The 19,330-nt window shown below is 38.9% G+C and overlaps 1 protein-coding gene across 2 annotated transcripts in view; it reads left to right on the forward strand.

Moving 5' to 3' along the window:
• The window catches only part of LOC117289101 (solute carrier family 12 member 4-like), a 41,131-nt gene that overhangs the window by 15,014 nt on the left and 6,787 nt on the right, over nt 1-19,330 (forward strand). For both annotated transcript variants that reach the window (XM_033770063.1, XM_033770064.1), the window contains 19 exons: nt 1,087-1,163; nt 3,364-3,480; nt 3,919-4,068; nt 4,659-4,844; nt 5,655-5,890; nt 6,237-6,442; nt 7,002-7,133; nt 8,199-8,297; nt 9,581-9,638; nt 10,696-10,989; nt 11,493-11,579; nt 12,022-12,153; nt 13,041-13,145; nt 14,332-14,420; nt 15,000-15,079; nt 15,903-15,991; nt 16,612-16,718; nt 17,836-17,955; nt 18,517-18,606. In XM_033770063.1, the coding sequence (XP_033625954.1) occupies nt 1,087-1,163; nt 3,364-3,480; nt 3,919-4,068; nt 4,659-4,844; nt 5,655-5,890; nt 6,237-6,442; nt 7,002-7,133; nt 8,199-8,297; nt 9,581-9,638; nt 10,696-10,989; nt 11,493-11,579; nt 12,022-12,153; nt 13,041-13,145; nt 14,332-14,420; nt 15,000-15,079; nt 15,903-15,991; nt 16,612-16,718; nt 17,836-17,955; nt 18,517-18,606 (2,454 nt within the window). The remainder of the gene's footprint in view (nt 1-1,086; nt 1,164-3,363; nt 3,481-3,918; nt 4,069-4,658; nt 4,845-5,654; nt 5,891-6,236; nt 6,443-7,001; nt 7,134-8,198; nt 8,298-9,580; nt 9,639-10,695; nt 10,990-11,492; nt 11,580-12,021; nt 12,154-13,040; nt 13,146-14,331; nt 14,421-14,999; nt 15,080-15,902; nt 15,992-16,611; nt 16,719-17,835; nt 17,956-18,516; nt 18,607-19,330) is intronic.

A 19,330-nucleotide genomic window follows, 5' to 3' on the forward strand; every position in this document is an offset into this window, starting at 1 on the left:
GCATTTTAGCACCTTGTTTAGATTATACACTGCATGTTGCGTCTCTTCACTAGAATGGTGTTTGTTTACTAATCCAGCGCTTAATACTTGAACTCTGATAACTTGCAAGATTTCAAGAGGTTCCGCTCGCTAGTGGAACAAGTTGGTAAGGTTGTTGTGTGTTATTTAAAGGCAGTGGACACTATTGGTAATTACTCAAAATGATTAGTAGCATAAAACCTTTCTTGGTGATGAGTAATGGGGAGAGGTTGATGGTATAAAACATTGTGAGAAACGGCTCCCTCTGAAGTGCCATAGTTTTCAAGAAAAAAGTACTTTTCCACAAATTTGAGACCTCATATTTAGAACTTGAGTTCTCAAAATCAACCATCTAAATGCACGCAACTTCGTGTGACAAAGGTGTTTTTTTCTTTCATCATTATCTCGCAAGTTCGGTGACCGATTGAGCTCAAATTTTCACAGGTTTGTTATTTTATGCATATGTTGAGATACACCAACAGTGTCCACTGCCTTTAAAGGAAGGGTCAAAGATTGGATAAATTGTCAACCTAATGCAGAACCAAAGGAAAGTTATCACGAAAGATAAAATAAAAAATCACGAGTGAAAACAGTGCTACTTGCTGGAAAAAAAAAACTCACAGTATTTTCATGGTCATTCAATTTTTGAGTATGTACGTACATTTTTTTGCACCCTACCTTTAATGCACGTAAGTAGGACACGTAACAAGAGGTCGGGTCATCCCGGAAATTGTGGATCTCTGTTAACAAACTTTACTTTTATCTATGACTCTTGAAGTTAACCCTTATGCAGTACTCATTCATAACATTTGTGATAAACAAACAAAATGATAAGAACTTGTTTACATCAAGTGTGTTCATGGATAAAACAGTGCATTGTATGCTCTGTATAATAATAATAATAATAATAATAATAAAACAGTATTTATAGAGCAAGCAGTATTTAATGATCAAATGCCATTTTTGTAAACATATTGGTAACAATTGTAAGATTCAAGTTGTGGTTTAACATACTTATTATGTAGGAAAGACGACTAATTTATTTGATTTGATGTTTCCGTGTGGCAGGTGATGGAAGTCGAGCTGAGATGGCGCCCTTTGTGGACCAAGAGAAGGGTATCTCTCAAAACATGGCCCTGTATGAGGTAAAGACATAGCCACCAAATGAGCACCTAGAATGTTCACCCATCACCGTACATGTCACCAACATACACTTACATGACCCTACATTTAAAGGCAGTGGACACTTATTGGTAATTACTCAAAATAATTAGCAGCATAAAACCTCACTTGGTAATGAGTAATTGGGAGAGGTTGATAGTATAAAACATTGTGAGAAGCGGCTCCCTCTGAAGTGACATAGTTTTTGAGAAAGAAGAAATTTTCCACAAATTTGATTTAGAGACCTCAAGTTTAGAATTTGAGGTCTCGAAATCAAGCATTAGAAAACACACAACTTTGTGTGACAAGGGTGTTTTTTTTTCTTTCATAGTTAACTCGCAACTTCGACGACCAATTGAGCTCAAATTTTGACAGGTTTGTTATTTTATGCATGTTGAGATACACCAAGTGAGAAGACTGGTCTTTGACAATTACCAATAGTGTCTAGTGTCTTTAAACCAAATCAGCTCTCTGTCATGCCTGGGAAGTACACAGCCTGTGCTGCTCAGGCTCAGCATGTTCTAGGGCAGCAAGTTAATTCAATCACAAGAACTGTTTCTGTCCTCAACATGTACCCACCTACATGTACCTCTGTGTGAAGAGAAGTAATTGCATGTACAGTCACAGGCCCGTTTGCTTCGTTTTTGAAAAGGCAAGGGCACCAAGGCATTTTCTCCTTGGGAAAGGGCACCCTATGGGGAAATTGTAAATTTCTTCTAGAGCATTTCAAGGGCACCAAGGCAGTGACCAGGGGGCATGGAGGCAATTACCTTCATTGCCTCCGTGGACACAAGTGTCATGACTGGGATTTAAACCATGCTGTTATTATTAAACCCACACCCTAACATGCAAAATGATTTTGGTCACCAAGATGCACTAAACTGCTCAGCCACGGCGTGCCGCTCCTGCCATGATGTCATGCATCTTAGATGCGTTTTGAACCCATGACCTTCTAGAGCTGAAGTTTAACTGTTAGACCACTATTAGGTCATCTTGGCGGTAAGAGGTTGGTTCCATTCTAAGTGGTACCTGCTGATAATTGCACTTGACAAGCTTGTTGGTCTAGAGAAGAGATCTACATGTACATGTTCCCCCATACTCTATACTGTGCGGTGGAAGGTCATCCCCACCTGAGGTGCCTTGTTATGTGTGGAGCAAAGGACTGTATTTTGTTTCTAAAGGGAGAACATTTTGGGAAGGCACTAGATCAACAAAGAAATGGTGCAAAATAATACCCAGAAGTCGGTGTACATGCGGTATTTCCCAGTGAAGTTTTTCAATACACATTGTATTGTACATATAGCGTTCGTTTAGCTCCCCTGGGTCGACCCCGGTGCGTGGCGTTTTTTTTTTTACCAGGACGAACATGGGTAATTATCTGCACACACTCGTCCTGGGAAAAAAACACGCCACACACCAGGGTCGACCCAGAGAAGCTAAACGAACGCACCCACTGTAAGCATTATTACGACAGTGGCTGGGTCTAATTTTTATGCCCCGCCGGCGAAGCCAGCCGAAGGGGCAATAGTGTTTGCCTTGTCCTTGCGTGTGTGCGTGTGTGTGCACATCATCCTTGTCTGAGCAATATCTCAAGACTCCAAACTTGGTTTGTGGATTGGTCATGGGATCCCCTAGACGCCTATTGTATTTTGACTCCCTCAGATAAATATTAAGCTCATTTTGGCTAAAACAATAACTCAAAAAGGACTTGGTGTAGCAACTCCTATCTCAGCGGGGCATTTGTGTTGTCAACACACCATTCTTGTTTGGAACTGCTTTTAACCACAGAAATTAACTAAGCACAACAATAACTATAATGATAATTACAACATTTATAGAGCGCTAAATACAGATGTTTCAAGAACCAATTTGTTTACCCCAAACAGTTCTTGAAAATGTTCACATTTAGGGAAGTTTTGACAGGAGATCATTCCATAATAGCATTGGTGCCGAACTGGATCATACACATTATCGGCCATATGAGTTGAAGAAAAAATTTGAAGACAATAAGTAGCGAGAAGATGACTGAAGTTGGATAAGATGGGTGATGTCTGGTGAACTTGAAGTAAATGACAGTTCTTAGCTGTAAGACATATGGTCTAGTGGAGAATTTCTTGGAGTTGATAAGTAGCCTCTCAACTTATTATTCTCATATTGTTCGTTTGTGTTTATTTTTGTCTGCAGGAAGAGATCGAGAATCGACCCAAGATATCTTCCCTCCTTAACACCTTGGCTAATTACAAGTCTCTCCCTGAACACACGGAAGAACCTGGAGACAGGAAATCAGACAGGCCGACGACGGTATAGTTCTGAATTGTATTCTTGTATTTAACTGGGGAGGGCTTTGAGAGGCTTGTGGGTTAGGGAGTCAGATGGATGACTAGAGTTTACTTGCATAGGAAAGCACAAGACAGGATCTGAGGCACAATGAAAGGGGGCTTATTGCATTTTTCAAGTAGCAGTTTTTCCCCAATGGTTGTATTTTTTATATATGTTTATTGCTGAAACCACTCAAAAAGGCCAGTCTGATATTCTTCCTACATGTACGTTAGTTTGTTTTCCGATTATCTTGCCCTCAGAAAATCAGCTTAATTGTTTGCCTCAATAACTTTTTTTTTACAGTAGTTTTGAATATCAAGCCTGAAAAGGGTTCCAACATGTGATTGACATGCAGGCTTGTACTAAACAACACATTTAAGTTCATAATAATTATTATTATACCCTCTTATTCCTGTACAGAAAGGGGCTCAGATGGGCACTTTGATGGGTGTGTATCTCCCCTGTCTACAGAACATCCTTGGTGTCATCCTTTTTATTCGATTGTCTTGGATTGTTGGTACGGCTGGAGCGCTTGAGAGCTTCTTCATTGTCTTGATTTCTTGCTGTACCGTGAGTAAATTTTTTTTATTTTTTTTTTTAAATAGGCTAATTGTTTTGGGTTTATCCATTTTGGGAGTAATGTCAGAATGTCCGTGTGTTATACAACATTTATACAGCAGTGTAGTGCCAATTCTAGGCGACATGCTGTTACATGTGAATGTCGCACTTTTTGCTTTTTGAGTTTTAAGATGTTTTTCGCAAAAGAATCTTTAGAAGGATCCTTTTACTAGGAGACTCCAACCACCATAATCATTACAAGTTAATTGTTGCATTTTAATAATAACACCAATGATGCCTCAATTGGGAACTCAGTCACTGTTGCTTGCAAGACTAGGGAAACCTGTACCCAAACAAAGGCCCTTGCTATGTGAAACGGAAACAGTTTTTACATTGGACATGGTTTAGTGTCCCATACTAAGTACAAACAATTAATGGTAAGTTATCTTGCTCAAAGACAGAATTGCCACAACCAGGACCATTCATCGCTCGGCCGCAAAACAAATAATATTTTATTGTCTTAGCAAACTGATTGAGTAAACTAAACTAAACTGAACTGAACTGAACTGAATAATCTTGTATCCACCTGTTGTTGTTTCCAGACCTTGTTAACAGCTATCTCAATGAGTGCCATTGCAACCAATGGCGTTGTACCAGCCGGGGGATCATACTTCATGATCTCTAGGGCGCTGGGTCCTGAATGGGGCGGGGCAGTAGGTATCCTTTTTTACCTCGGTACCACCTTTGCCTCTGCCATGTACATCCTAGGAGCTATCGAAATCCTCCTGGTGAGTCCGACAAGTTGTTGTTGTTGTTGTTGTTCCCGAGTCCTGTGAAAAAATATCACAGGCATGTTACTCGGGTGGGATTCAACTAGACTAGCGAAGTTGCCCGGTAGCTAGAGGCAGTTCGAATCCTATGTTTTGGCAGCGGGTACCGCCATGATAATAGAGATGTTAAATTTGCATCGAGGATAAAGAATATTAATTGGTTTTTACACATACACCGATGTGTGTTAGCACTGTATACTCACAGGACTCGGGGAAAGTACTGAGTATACAGTGCTAACAGTAACACAAATCGGTGTATGGGTAAAAAAAACAATTAATATTCTTTATCCTTGATGCAAATTTAACATCTCTATTGTTGTTGTTGTTGTTGATTTTGTTGTTTCGTTGCTGCTACTGCCACTTTCTGCGTCCTTGTTGTCGCTGGTGCTGCTGCTGTTGATACCCAAGCCTACATCCATATGGACTGTAAAGAGTGTAACCCTGTTTCAGCCCTAGGAGTAGGTGGCAACAGCCTCTGGAATAAAATAATTGTAGCCTTGAAGTGGCCTTCCGGCCTTGTGTGTCTGGCAACTTCCATAAAAAAAAATTATACTAATATTTTAAAAAGTTGCAGTTGCTGTTGCTGCTGATTGATTTGTTCTTTTGTTTGTTAGGTTTTTTTTTTCTGTTTTTTTTTTTTTTATTGGATATTTTGGATCACAGTTTCAGACTTATTTTGTCAGCAATGACTTTCACCCCCGTTTATGGGTTGTGTGTTTCGTAAGATGTTGACGTTGCAGTAACAGATAGAAGTGTACTCTTCTGTAGATATACATCGCGCCAAGTATTTCACTATTTGGTGACATCACAGCGCTGGGCGCCAGCCAGAGTTCAGCAATGCTTAATAATATGAGGGTGTATGGGACCGGAATCCTCATGGTACTCTCCCTGCTGGTGTTCGTCGGTGTCAAGTACGTCAACAAGTGCGCTTTTCTCTTCTTGATGTGTGTCCTCCTGACGATACTCAGTATGTACGTCGGGTACTTCACGCCCCATGAACTTGCGTAAGTTGAACAGGGTAATTACCAAATTTTTTAAACTTAATTGTATGGGTTTTTTGTGGGGGGTTTTCGCGACATTGTGGGTTGGTATTTTTGTTAGTTTAATATTATATATATATTTAAAGGAGAAGAAAGAAAATTCCAGCTTGTCCAGATTGTCAATTTAATTTCTGATAAAACTAAAAAGTTGTTTATTTTATCCAGTAAAGGCCATTGAAAACTACTGATGATGGAGCCTTGATCTGTCACGGAGTTTCTCCAAAACATGATTTTGTTTTTCCACCGAACTTATTAAGATTCAGTGATTGTCCTTGTTAAAAACTAAACAACAATTTTGTTTTTGATTCAGATTCTGTGAGTTCGATAAAAACATAGCCCTGCAGTTTGACTCCAGTGAGGAAAACAACTGTAGCTTTTACAGTGACGGTAACGTGACCGCCCTTGGGGAGATGTACTGCACCTCCAATGAAACGGACGGCTGTAAAGATTACTTTGAGAAGAACGAGGTGCAATGGCAGAACGGAATCCCTGGACTTGGCACGGGGCAATTATTACGTGAGTCATCTGAGGGTCTGAATAGGTATAAATCGGTGTGGTTGTACCAGGGATGTGATTTCTCCGCCCGGATTTTCTTTTTCTGGTTTGATTGGCAGCATATTGCGCCACAGCACATTGTAAACCATTACATGATGCTAAGTTTAAGGAGAAGGCTACGCCCAAAATATTTTTATCCAGGTTACTAGTTCACAACTTTTAAAACAATTTTGTTTTATACAATGTAAATATTTTTCTCTGTATATTTTCCTGTAATTTTACCCCAGGTTGCCATGGGAATTTAGTTTCTAAAGAATAAATTCATGAATGAATGAATGGGAAAAAAGGTTTAATAATTTAAATGTAGTCCCACATACTTTGCAGGAAAATACTGTACGTTAAAGTGCCTTGAGCGTCACTGAGTGATAGATGGGTGGGGTATATTTATAAGAAGTCACTATTATTATTATATTCAATTATTATGTTATCCTTAATAAAAATGTCCAGTTTTTTACCCGAGGGCCAAGTATCACATCCCGAAAAAAAAAACTTGTCAATATTTGAAATTATTTCTTTTCAGGTAATGCCTTTAATGAGTACCGAGATTCAGGAGATGTGCTTCCTAGGCAGGAGGGAATCAACAATCAGGTCGTAGCTGACATCACCACCTCCTTCTACGTCCTGCTAGCCATCTTCTTTCCCTCTGTTACCGGTAAGACAATTGGCCTTTTCAGAAGAGCGGGGCCCAAATTCATGGCTCTGCTTACCACCGAATTCTGCGCTTAAGATCACCATTCTCTGACTTTCTGCAATAGCTGTTTAATAGCGAAGAATGCCTAGTAATATGGAGTAAAGCACAACTTCCCTGCTAACCCGTGAAACACGCTTGATGTAAGCCTGGAATTCCCTGCTTCTGTTAGCGCCAATACTGAAAGAGTTACAGGCACTGAAAGAGTAGCTTTACCCCCCCCCCCCCCCCCCTAATATCAATCCTTCAGGTTTTGGTTTCATCTCTTGCAATATCAGCCATATTGGTTGATTATCAACAAATATGAACTTGATAGAGAGAGGTTTGTCACTGATGAGCTCATAGGCATTGTCACCTGACCCAATTTTCACAGGCTACTTGGAAGAAACTGACTGCACTAGGTGCAAAAGGAACACTTTGGTAGTACAATATCCACATTTTAAACGGTATCTCAAGGAAGTTGACAAATTGATGTTTGTTTTCTTTGTATGGTTTCGTTGTTTGGTTTGTCTGGTTGCCTGTACGCTGCCCTGTTTGATATTGTTATTTATTTTTTTATGTTTTAATACTGCAATATAACGGCTAAAGAAATGTGCAGTTTACAAAAACAGTCATTAACAGTTATTACAAATAATGTTAGCAGTTTATTATTACAAATACACACAAAAGGAAAAATAGTTATTTAGAAATATATGAAAAACGCTCTTTTGTGACAGCACAATACTAAAACTTTTTGACCAAATCAGAATCCACCCTTTGATCATAATCTGCAGAGAATGCCGACAAGATAAATATTGTTCAGTTGACAAAAAAGTGCATAATTTTTTAATTCAATATGGCTTGAGGCCGTGTTCTGAGACGGCGACCTCGGCTACCGCTACGGCTAGATCAGTGCGTCTGTCAGTGTTGAAGAATAGGCAGAAGCACTCAATCTAGCCGTAGCTGTAGCCGAAGTCGCCGTCTCAGAACATGGCCTAACATAACAGCGATTGCATTTAACAGTGCCGTATTGTTGTTGTTATTTTACAGGTATTATGGCGGGTAGTAACAGGTCAGGTGATTTGATGGATGCTCAGTATTCCATTCCGAGAGGGACCATTGCTGCGATCATCACAACAAGCCTCATCTGTATCCTTGATAATCACTTACAAAAGTGGCAACGAGGTCTTAAACCGCAGGGTCAGGGTCATGTGTTAAAGGATCGAGCCAAATGGGAAGTTCTTTATCTGGTTTTAAATGGCCTGTTAAGACCAACTCATTAAAATTGCATGTGACGCTCAATGGTTGTGTACATGTACGCACATGTACTAGTAGATTTTACTTTGATTATCTCTAAGTATGTATTTATTGCATTGTTTAATTAATTAATTAATTTTTGTATTTTTGTATTGTCACTTCCAAAATATAAAATTGTAAAAATATACAAAAATACATCGAAAATATAATATAAACATTCATGAAAAGTATTACAATATACATGTACAGGCGAAATACGAAAGATAAAAACGGCACGATATAAGTAAAATCAGAAATTGACATTATTAAAATCTGTCAATAAGAACACGAACAGCGCCTCATCGGTCACGTCTTCTTCGGTCACGTCGCTCGCCTGGCTGACAACATCCCAGCCAAAAGTGCTCTGGGCATCGCCGTCGATTCCAGGCGAGGTAATCCACCAGGTCCCGGCTGGAAGAGACCCCGCGGTCGTCCCAGGTCATCCTGGCAAGAACAACTGGGTCGGCCCAGCGTGATTGACGGCATGTGGGACGAAGCTGTAGGACGTGGACACAGGAGATCGGCGCGACGGACCTTTGCTGTCTATGCGGACGATTGATTGATTGATTGACAGCGCCTCACATTAACTTGCACACTGTGCATGAGACCAGACTTGTTTGCCCTACCAGCCGTGGTTTGGTTTCATTGATTTGAATGCAGAAAGATAAACAAGATAATAATAGTAAAACGGTATTTATATAGCGCAATATGAATTGGCATTCCTCAAAGCGCTTAACAGCAAAATGAAAAGCATTACAATAAAACAAAAAACTTATAGGCCTATATTCCCCAATTAAATCCCAAAACAAATAAATATAAAATTAGGCCAGACCAGATGTTACCTAAATGAAACCATTAAAAATACTACAAATAACTAAAGGATCTGACAAATTTCTCTTTACACTAAAAAGTTAAAATTATAAGTATAACAAGCAAAACAATATGCTGAAAATTACACAGAAACTATACACAGTTAGGGAAACGGGTTTTAATTACAGATAAAAAGAAGAAGAAAAAAAGGGGGAAAAAACATTATACTTATTTCAAACATAAAGTATGGCGACCAACAATTTTTATGTAAGAATAAAATGTGTGCAAACCATAGTTACATTATTTCTTGACTGCGTGACCCTCAGATCTGACCTCTGTTCTATTTTTTGCCGGCACAATAAGAGGGGAGGTTCTACGAGACAAGTAAGTTACATGTACGCATTGCCATAAGCAAGTCAGGGTACCAGACACAAGTAAGTTACATGTACGCATTGCCATAAGCAAGTCAGGGTACCAGACACAAGTAAGTTACAGGTACTAATTGCCATGAACAAGTCAGGGTACCAGACACAAGTAAGTTACATGTACGCATTGCCATGAGCAAGTCGGGGTACCAGACATCAAATGAGCAATCCGACACTTTTGAAATGTGTCCTCCTTATTTTCTGAATCATTAAAGGGAAGGTACATGTTTGGTAATTACTCAAAACAAATATTTACTTAAAAACTGACTTGGTAACGAGCATTGGAGAGCTGTTGATAGAATTAAACATTGTGAGAAACGGCTCCCTCTGAAGTAGCACGGATTTTGAGAAAGAGGTCATTTCTCACTAAAATAATAAAAGGCTAGCTAGAAGTATTTTATTCCTATCTGAAAGCACACAAATTCGTCCAACAAGGGTTTTCTCTCATCATTTTCTCACAATTTCGATGACCAATTTAGCTCAAATTTTCACAGGCTTGTTATTTTATGCTTATGTTGGGATAAACCAAGTGAGAAGACTGGTCTTTGACAATTACCAAACGTGTACCTTCCCTTTAAGGGAATCATAACAGCCTCACTGATAAGTGTATAATGCAACAGCATTGCTAGGATGGGCAGCGCGCCACATCGATACCTCCCGTCATCTTGTGTATTTAATGCAAGACCAGAATCAAAATGAGAAAAGACCAGTTCTCATTTGAACAAGCACTAAGATGAGATTGATCTCATTTGTCTTGTGAATAAAGTTTTTTTCTGAAACTCAAGAGTTGAAAAATATTCATCAGTCTCAAAGTTAGTAATTTGTTTTATTGTTGATATTAAAGATATTAAATGAACACAGTCGGTAAGGAGGAGCCTTTAAATTTGCTTTTCTTAGAATCCCTGGCTTCTCGACCTGAATTAATAAATATTTGAATAAATACCATGGTTATCTATCAGCGTTCACCAGTTGCTTTTCTTAGATCACATTATTATTTTGTCTCCTTGTTTCCCTAGATATGGTGAGAGTGTTGGTGGTGTCCTAGTCGCGGCTGCCATCAGCTTTCCATCTGAATGGGTAGTACTGATCGGGGCCTTCCTCTCCACCGTAGGGGCGGGGCTACAGAGTCTCACCGGTGCGCCCAGGCTCCTACAGGCCATAGCTAAGGATAATATCATCCCGTTCCTAGCGGTGTTCGGCCGGGGATCTAAGACTGGCGAGCCAACGTGGGCTCTATTACTGACGTTTTGTATCTCGGAGATTGGGATTCTCATCGCTAGCTTGGATATGGTGGCACCTATCATCACCATGTAAGGCTTGCTGAATGTTAACACTTGTTTTGTTTGATGCTGTCGAACTGAGAACTGCGCTTGTAAATTGATCCTGTTTAAACATTGGATCTGGCATACATGTGTCATAATCAGAGGGTCAAACAGTTTGGGTGGTGGGGGTGGGGGAAGTTTGTATGTAAGTTGTCAGACACACTAGGCCTGAAGGTAACTTCATGGTGTGGGCTACAGGACAACTATTTTCCAGCGGTCCTTGCCATCCACTCCTTGGGCTGAAACCCCCTTTGTCTGTAGGGTAACGAATGTAGGGTTTGCCAATGTAGCCACAGGGGTCAAGCACACTGTAGTCGAGCTCTGGTGATTCTGATCAGTTTGAGTCGAGGGGGGTCTTGACACTTGTGTCCCTAGTGTCCGCAAGACTCTTGGTAACTTTCGCTGAGACATAGTGTGTAAAGCCTTGATCTTGAAAGCTTTGTTTTTAAATCATGTTTGACAGATAATTGTTTTTGTTTCTGACTTTTTAGGTTCTTCTTGATGTGTTACATGTTTGTGAATCTAGCGTGTGCTCTGCAGACCCTACTGAAAACGCCGAACTGGAGACCACGTTTCAAGTAAGAACACATGCTTGAAACCTTTCTCAGATTCAGATTTTTTTTGGGAAAAATTTTCTCTTTCTCTCAAAGGGGTAATTTCTAATAATGTTTTATAATATCAATAGCTCTCCAGTGCTCTTTACCAAGTAGGCTGATATAGTCATTAACGTGTGGGGAAATTACAAAAGGTATGCCTTAAATAGAAGTGTTTTTTAAGTTAAGACTACTGATCTTTCAATACAGGTCTACTTGCAAAACAAAATGAACATTTCAATTAACTAATTATTACCATTTTCATACACGTTGTAAAGGAAAAGCAAGGCAACAAGATTTGTATTATACTTCCCATTAATCCATCCCCCCCAAAACAAATTACACGAATTCCACAAACCTCAAAAACAGAATAAGACTAATTTTAATATTTGCATTTTTGTTTGTTTTCCTGTTTCTATGGTTACAGGTGGTACCATTGGAGTCTATCCTTCCTCGGTATGGTCATGTGTCTTGCACTTATGTTTATCTCTAGCTGGTACTACGCCCTAGCCGCCATAGCATTAGCATTCTTTATATACAAGGTCATCGAGTACCATGGGTAAGGGATGATAACAGACTGATCCATTAAGCTCCACCCCATTGCGTTTTGACCAATCATAACCCATTGCATAGATGCTTGGCCCGCACGGCAGAGTTGTGATGAAAGGCATTGGAGAGGCTCACGTGTTCTTGCTAACACGTTTGCCGTGGGGGGAGCCTAATGGATCAGTGTATTGTGGCTGCTTATATAGCACGCATATCTGTCAACTCTACCCGATTTTGCAGAAATTTCCCTGAAAATCAACCAATCGTTCCATGACCAGTTTTGAAAATCTCCGACTTTGGAAACTTTTTCGCTATTATGTTGAATGTAATTTCTATATATCTCCCTGATTGTTGTACGAAAGCTTCCTGATGGTGGAAACTTTTTCCCTATCATGGTGAATGTAATTCTAACTATTTCCTTGATAGTTGTACAAAATCTCCCTGATTGTGAAAACAAATTCCCTATTGATTGTTATTCTAAAACTTTACAAAATCTTCCTGATTGTGGAAACTTTTTCCCTAATATGTTGAATGTAATTTTAACTATCTTCCTGATACATGTACGTGTACAAACTCTCCCCAATTGCAAGATTTTTATTCCTGGGACTCGACTATGTTGCAGTCGCATCCTTTGCAAATCAGCTTCTCAGCTGCGAGGATCATCATCCACCCAAATTGTTTTTATTAAAAATGTTTCTTTCACCCCCTTACATTGATGTGTAACAAGCAGTGATTTCAAAGTCCTGCAGGGGAAAACAAATACAATCAATTAATCATAAATAAATAGTTTGTAGAGCGCCTAAACCAAAATACACAGCTTACCCGGTGGGATTCGAACCCACGGCCCCCAGCATTCTAGAGTAGATGTCTTCACCATTATTGTTGTGTTTCTGTGAACAGGGCAGAGAAGGAGTGGGGAGATGGGCTGCGAGGTTTGTCCCTCACTGCCGCTCGGTATAGTCTGATGAGGCTGGAGGAACGACCCCCACACACCAAGAATTGGAGGTAGGTCTTACGGCTGTCATCTATAAATCTTCCCTGATCAAGGGTCTTGGTACTTTTTGTAGGACACAAAACACAATGTGTCAACAGACGGACTTTAAACTTACTGGGTGTGAAGATAATGATAGCGGTAAGCTTCCCTTAAAATATTCCTTACTGAGGTGCTCTAGTTTTTGAGAAATGACTCACAAAAATAAGTTTCCTCTCGGTGAGACGAAAATTATTTTAGTATGTAAAACGATTTTTGTGGTATCGTTTTACTCATTTCTCAAAAACTACAGCACCTCAGTAAGTAATATTTTAAGGTACACTTTCTATTATCATTATCTTCAAACAGTGTAAGTTTAATTTTAATCTGTGGACATTGTGTTTTGTGTCACAAAAAGTGCCCCAATCCCTAAACGTTTGTAAGATTGAAAATATGTTCACATACCTTGCATGGTATATAAACGGTAGCTATGGAAAACTTTCCAAGGAATAATTTTGCTAGAAATGCTTTAGTTATTTAGAAATTAGTAGAACAATTAGTTTTGATCTTGCGAGGTTTGGAAACATAAGGTACGAGTGGTGTTTTTTTAATATTTTTATTCTAACTGATGACTGATTGAGCTTAAACTTTCATGAGTATTTTATTTCCTATTTTGGGTCACATAAAGTGCAGAAACTGATGTACAAATAAACAGATAGAATAACACATTTTCCCAAGACAAGATGATTAAAGACACTGGACACTATTGGTAATTGTCTTAATGTCTTCTCACTTGGTGTATCTCAACATATGCATACAATAACAAACCTGTGAAAATTTGAGCTCAATCGGTTGTCAAAGTTGCGAGATAATAATGAAAGACAAAACACCCTTGTCACACGAAGTTGTGTGCTTTCAGATGCTTGATTTCGAAGCCTCAAATTATAAATCTGAGGTCTCAAAATCAAATTGTGGAAAATTACTTCTTTCTCAAAAACTACGCTACTTTAGAGGGAGCCATTTCTCACAATGTTTTATACTATCAACCTCTCCCCATTACTCGTTACCAAGTAAGGTTTTATGATAATAATTATTTTGAGTATTTACCAAAAGTGTCCACTGCCTTTAAAACTAATATTGCATCATCCTCTTTGGACTTCTTAAATGTTGTTCTAAACAAATAGTTTCCATTGAAATTTCTTTCTCCATGCTTTTTTGTAGACCTCAGATTCTGGTCCTATGCAAACTGAAGGAGGATTTGACTCCTAAATACAGACGACTGCTCACCTTTGCAAGTCAACTCAAGGCGGGTAGGTCCCACGGAGTGTACTTTGTTCTTGGTTTAAACTTCTAAAAGCTTTTCCAAAGCTTTTCAACAAATCAGAATTCTCCAATATACAGGTAACACAAATTGTGTATGCATATGAGTGATTGTCACAGAGGTGAAATCTGGATTTCATTGCATTTCTTGAGTGAAATGGGAAATTACTTTTTTTTTGTGGGGGGAGGGGTGGCATTTTTTTTCTTTTTCTTTTTTCTCCTAGTTTGTTTTTCTTTATACTTTTTGCCTATTAAGCTTGGCAAACAATAATGTACAAATATAATAATGTGAGATAAGCCTAGTTTCTGGATTAATGGGGTGCCCCATTTTTACCAGCGTAAATGCGTGACGCTCGCTAACTTGAAGCTACACCATCATTCTTACAGTGTTGCTGCTCTTTTTTTAAGGGTGCACTCACAGGCTTATGATGTGACGCAGTGGTTGATTGGATTTTCACTAAAAAAGTCTTGGTGCATCTCATATAGCTGTTCATCATTGTGGGTTGCTCACAGTTCAAACATCTCATTTCCGGTCTTTTTGATGTCATGTTTTGTTCATCTTACTTCAGGGCGGGGTTTGTCTCTTGTTTCCTCTGTCATCGAGGCTGATTTCCTGACAAAGTTTGGCGAGGCTCAAGCTGCAGAACAGGTAAGGACACATTGCAAAAGGGTTTGGCTATTATTTGTACGGCACACAAAACAAACGTCCACAGGTTTACACTGTACATAGAACACCTGGTTTAAAGATAATGATGGTAGAAAGCTACTCTTGACATATATCTTGCTGAAGTGCTGTAGGTTTTTGAGAAATGAGTAAAACCATTTCAAAAAAATAATTTTTATCTAAGTGAGACTAAAACTGTTACGATGGATTTCACGACTCTCCTCAAAATATTCCTCTTTGATTTTCACTGTTGATCTTTGACGACTAACAATAATTTATATTATATAACTGACATACAGATCCTTGTCATTGGTGGAACTTACTTCACGTGACATTCACTATTACTCCCATCCGCACCGGCGATCAAAAATAGCATTTCCCATTCAACAGTTAGAACCATCCTTGTTCCCAATGTTTTTGAGCAGTACAGCGCCGACGCGCCTCTGCTAAAACAAAGGAGCACCCGATCTGTGCATTGTTGCCGCTACGCGGCCCTATATGATTTTTGGTTGTCAGTAATTTGTGTGATTTTTCATAATGTTATACTTTTAAAATACATCAAATGACACGGATCTATATGTCAGTTATATAAAACAAATATTGAGTGGCTTTAATTTGTGGAATGGGAGGAATATTATTGCAAGGTAAAATTTGGACTGTTCCATTTCACGAGGCGAGAGCCACTCAATATTTGTATACTATCAACAACTCTTCGTTGCTCATCACAAAGTAAGTTTTTGTGGTGGCAATCATATTTTCTAATGTTTTTCATATAAATATATATTTATTTTGTATTTCCTCTCTTCAGGCGCTTCGGAAAATGATGGCGGAAGAGAAAGTGAAAGGTTTCCCAACGGTCCTGATTTCTAAAGATGTTTCTGAAGGTCTCCACGCATGGTATGTTGCATTTCTACTCGTGTCTCAACTTGTAATCGCTCCCAATAAAATGAGTCAAAGGTCGGCTTCTTTTTTTTTGTAAGCGAGGTTCTTCATACCTCTGTTAAAAACTTCCTAAGCTTTTGTTGCAACAACTACTTCAGCAGATACAAGTTGTTGTTGCTACGAAAGCTTATGCAGTTTTAAAAGTAAAAAGTGATTGTAAAAGTGCTACTACAATCTGCCTTGTTTTATCTATCAGACTAACAAGGCTATCTTTTAGTGTTTTAAACTGTAAAAAGCCCAAGCAAATTTCCACATATTGGGAGAGTACAGTTTGATCTATCTATCTAGAACAGCTACTACCATAGACAATTTCAAATCTAACCTCAAAACCCACCTTTTTCAACTTTCTCTCATTCTTTGTAATTTTTAAGTTTTTGTAAAGCGCATCAAGATTTCTTTTAGTTATGTTTTGCGGTATATAAGTATATTCTATTATTATTACTATCTATCTATCTATCTATCCTACTTTCCGCAGTGTACAGATGGGTGGATCCAGATTTCTTCCAGTTATGTTATGCCCTATATAAGAATATTCTATTATTATTATTTTTATCTATCTATCGTACTTTCCACAGTGTACAGATGGGTGGATTGGGAGGTCTAAAGCACAACACTGTGGTTGTAGGATGGCCTTATGGATGGCGCCAATCTACCGAAGATAAATCATGGAAAGTATTCCTTGGTGAGTTTTTTTTTTAATGACCAATGGCAAACGTTGATCAGGGGTCCAGTTTTATAGAGTGGCTCAAACTCAGAAAGTAGTTCAGTGCTACAAATGTTTGCTACCAGAAAAAGGCCACCTTTTGTAAGTACCAGTCTCCTGTTTAGCAGTTTTCGTGGCGTGTCGTTGCCTAGCGGTTAAGAGCACTGGATTTAAGCTCTGGTGTTCGATCAGCAGAATGTGGGTTCGAATCCTGGCCGTGACACTTGCTACATAAAGTTGGGGAGGTAGTGCTTTCTAACAGCCAGGCTTCTGACTGATGATACCCAAGCCTACATCCGTATGGACTGTAAAGGGGGTAACCCTGTTTCAGCCCTTGGAGTAGGTGGCAATGGCCCCTGGACAAAATAGTTGATTGTAGCCCACGGCCTGAAGTGGCCTTCAGGACTTGTGTGTCTGGCAAATTGCATAACAAAAAATATATTTAAAAAAAACCTTTGGAGACCATAGCCAGAAATGGCTTGTACCAAAATGCCCATTGCGGCTCCAAACAGCTGCAATATCTGACCTACTTCCACTCAAACCAAAAGGTCAGGGCAAAGGTCATGATTTGAATTGACATATTTCCAATGTTTTCAATGTAAACTTAGTAGCTATATTTCTGCAACAAAAGCGAATGTCTGTTTATGTTATGGGTTTTTTACAGACACGTTTGTAAGAAAAATAGTGTCAAAAATTTAAAATAACAGCCATGTTTGGTCGTATAGTAATGATTATATAAATATGTGAAGGGTAAAGCAGTTCTATGAAATTGGTCCCTGGAGGCAACAGAACATGCCAGCACATACCTCCTCTCTTTTTTACATTTTGACATTTTGAGAAATACATACATTATACGCCCTAATAAGGTCTTTTTTGAAAGCTCTTATTCTCATCTTTTTGATGAGAAAATAAAACCCAGTTTTGATTTGTGGTAGGAAGTGCCTGGTTTTTCGCGTGGAGCGTCGCAGAGATCCCATAGTGCTGGTGTAAAAGGTGCAAGTTTCCCCCATTTGCATCCACACGCTCCCATAATTAACTGCACATTCGTTATTACCTTCTTTTAAACTCTTGCCTGTCTTTCCTTTTTTTTTCTCAGATACCGTTCGTGCCGTGTCGGCATCCCACAATGCATTGCTGGTACCAAAGAACGTGTATAACTTCCCTAGCAACAAGGACAAGTTTGAGGGCGGCACCATTGATGTCTGGTGGATTGTTCGTATCCTTTTCAAAACTTAAACTCATCTTTGAAGCCTCTTTTCTCCGGGCAAAATTTCATAGAGCTGCTTAATGGCTGACTTTGTGCTTACTGCGCGAGTTTTCAGTTCATATAACTGCTAACCAAAAGCATATTTTTGTTGTTTACTGTATGAAAATGAATGATGGTACAATGCAAATCTTCATCAGCTTGTCCTCATGAACACACGGTTGAAAGAGTTAAAAACTGACAGATTAGAATAGAAGAATTTTTTGGTTTTAAGACAAAGTGAAAAATCATGGTTGGTTGGTCAAACAAGTTTGGGGGAAACAGTTTGAAGCGTTAGGAGCGTTTAAATGCAGTAGTTTTTCTGACAGACTGAGAAATGCAGCAGCCCAAATAAAAATTTCTAGTTGATATTTACTCCGATATACTCTTTTGTTATGGGATTTAAAAAAACAATTTTTTAGGGGCACTACACGTACATACAGCAACTAATTTTTTATAAATATGTAAACAATTTTGATGACTTAAGATTGATGCGTTCGAAAGCATAGTTTTCCTTAACAGCGCCCTCTACAGATGACGGTGGGATGTTGGTACTTCTCCCCTTCCTTCTTCGACAGCACAAGGTCTGGAAGAACTGCAAAATGAGGATATTCACTGTGGCACGTATCCTTTAAAAGACTTAAGACAAGACTAAGGGAATCATTGTAATCTTTATTTTATTTTCAACCAGATGCTCATTCTTGTTGAATCAATCAATCAAAAAATCATTAAAAGAGCACCAAAATCGAACGTTTGTTCTAAGGCACTGGGGCACAGTAGAATAGTTGGTAAGCCTGCTGGAACAGATGAGCTTTAAGGACTGTCTTGATTAAGTTAGCTGGCATTTGTAACTTGACAGGAAGTTTATTCCACATTTTGTGGCCACACATGGAGAATGATCTGAATAGCGAGTTCTTGGTACATCAAAAAGGAAAGAACAGGTCGCTGAGCGAAGATGTCTTTTTGTTGAGGTCTCAATTTGAGCATGTCCGAGGAAATTTGTGTACAAAGTCTAAGGGAAACTGTTAAGTGCAGGAACAAAGGAAAGAACAAAAGAATGCTCAAGAAAGAAAGACAGTCCTAAAGGCACTGGACACCTTTGGTAACTGTCAAAGACCAATGTTTTCACTTGGTGTATCCCAACATATGCCTGTGAAAATTTGGGCTCAATTGGTCGTCGAAGTTGTGAGAGCATTAAGGAAGAAAAAACACCTTTGTCACACAAGTTGTGTGCTTTCAGATGCATTGAGTTTGAGTTCAATTCAAATATTTTATTGAGAAATTACTTTTTTTCTCGAAAATTATGCTACTCCAGTTCTCACAATGTTTTATCGACAGCTCTCCATTT

The sequence above is a fragment of the Asterias rubens genome, chromosome 4, assembly GCF_902459465.1.
Source record: "Asterias rubens chromosome 4, eAstRub1.3, whole genome shotgun sequence".
In the NCBI taxonomy this organism is placed as follows: domain Eukaryota; kingdom Metazoa; phylum Echinodermata; class Asteroidea; order Forcipulatida; family Asteriidae; genus Asterias; species Asterias rubens.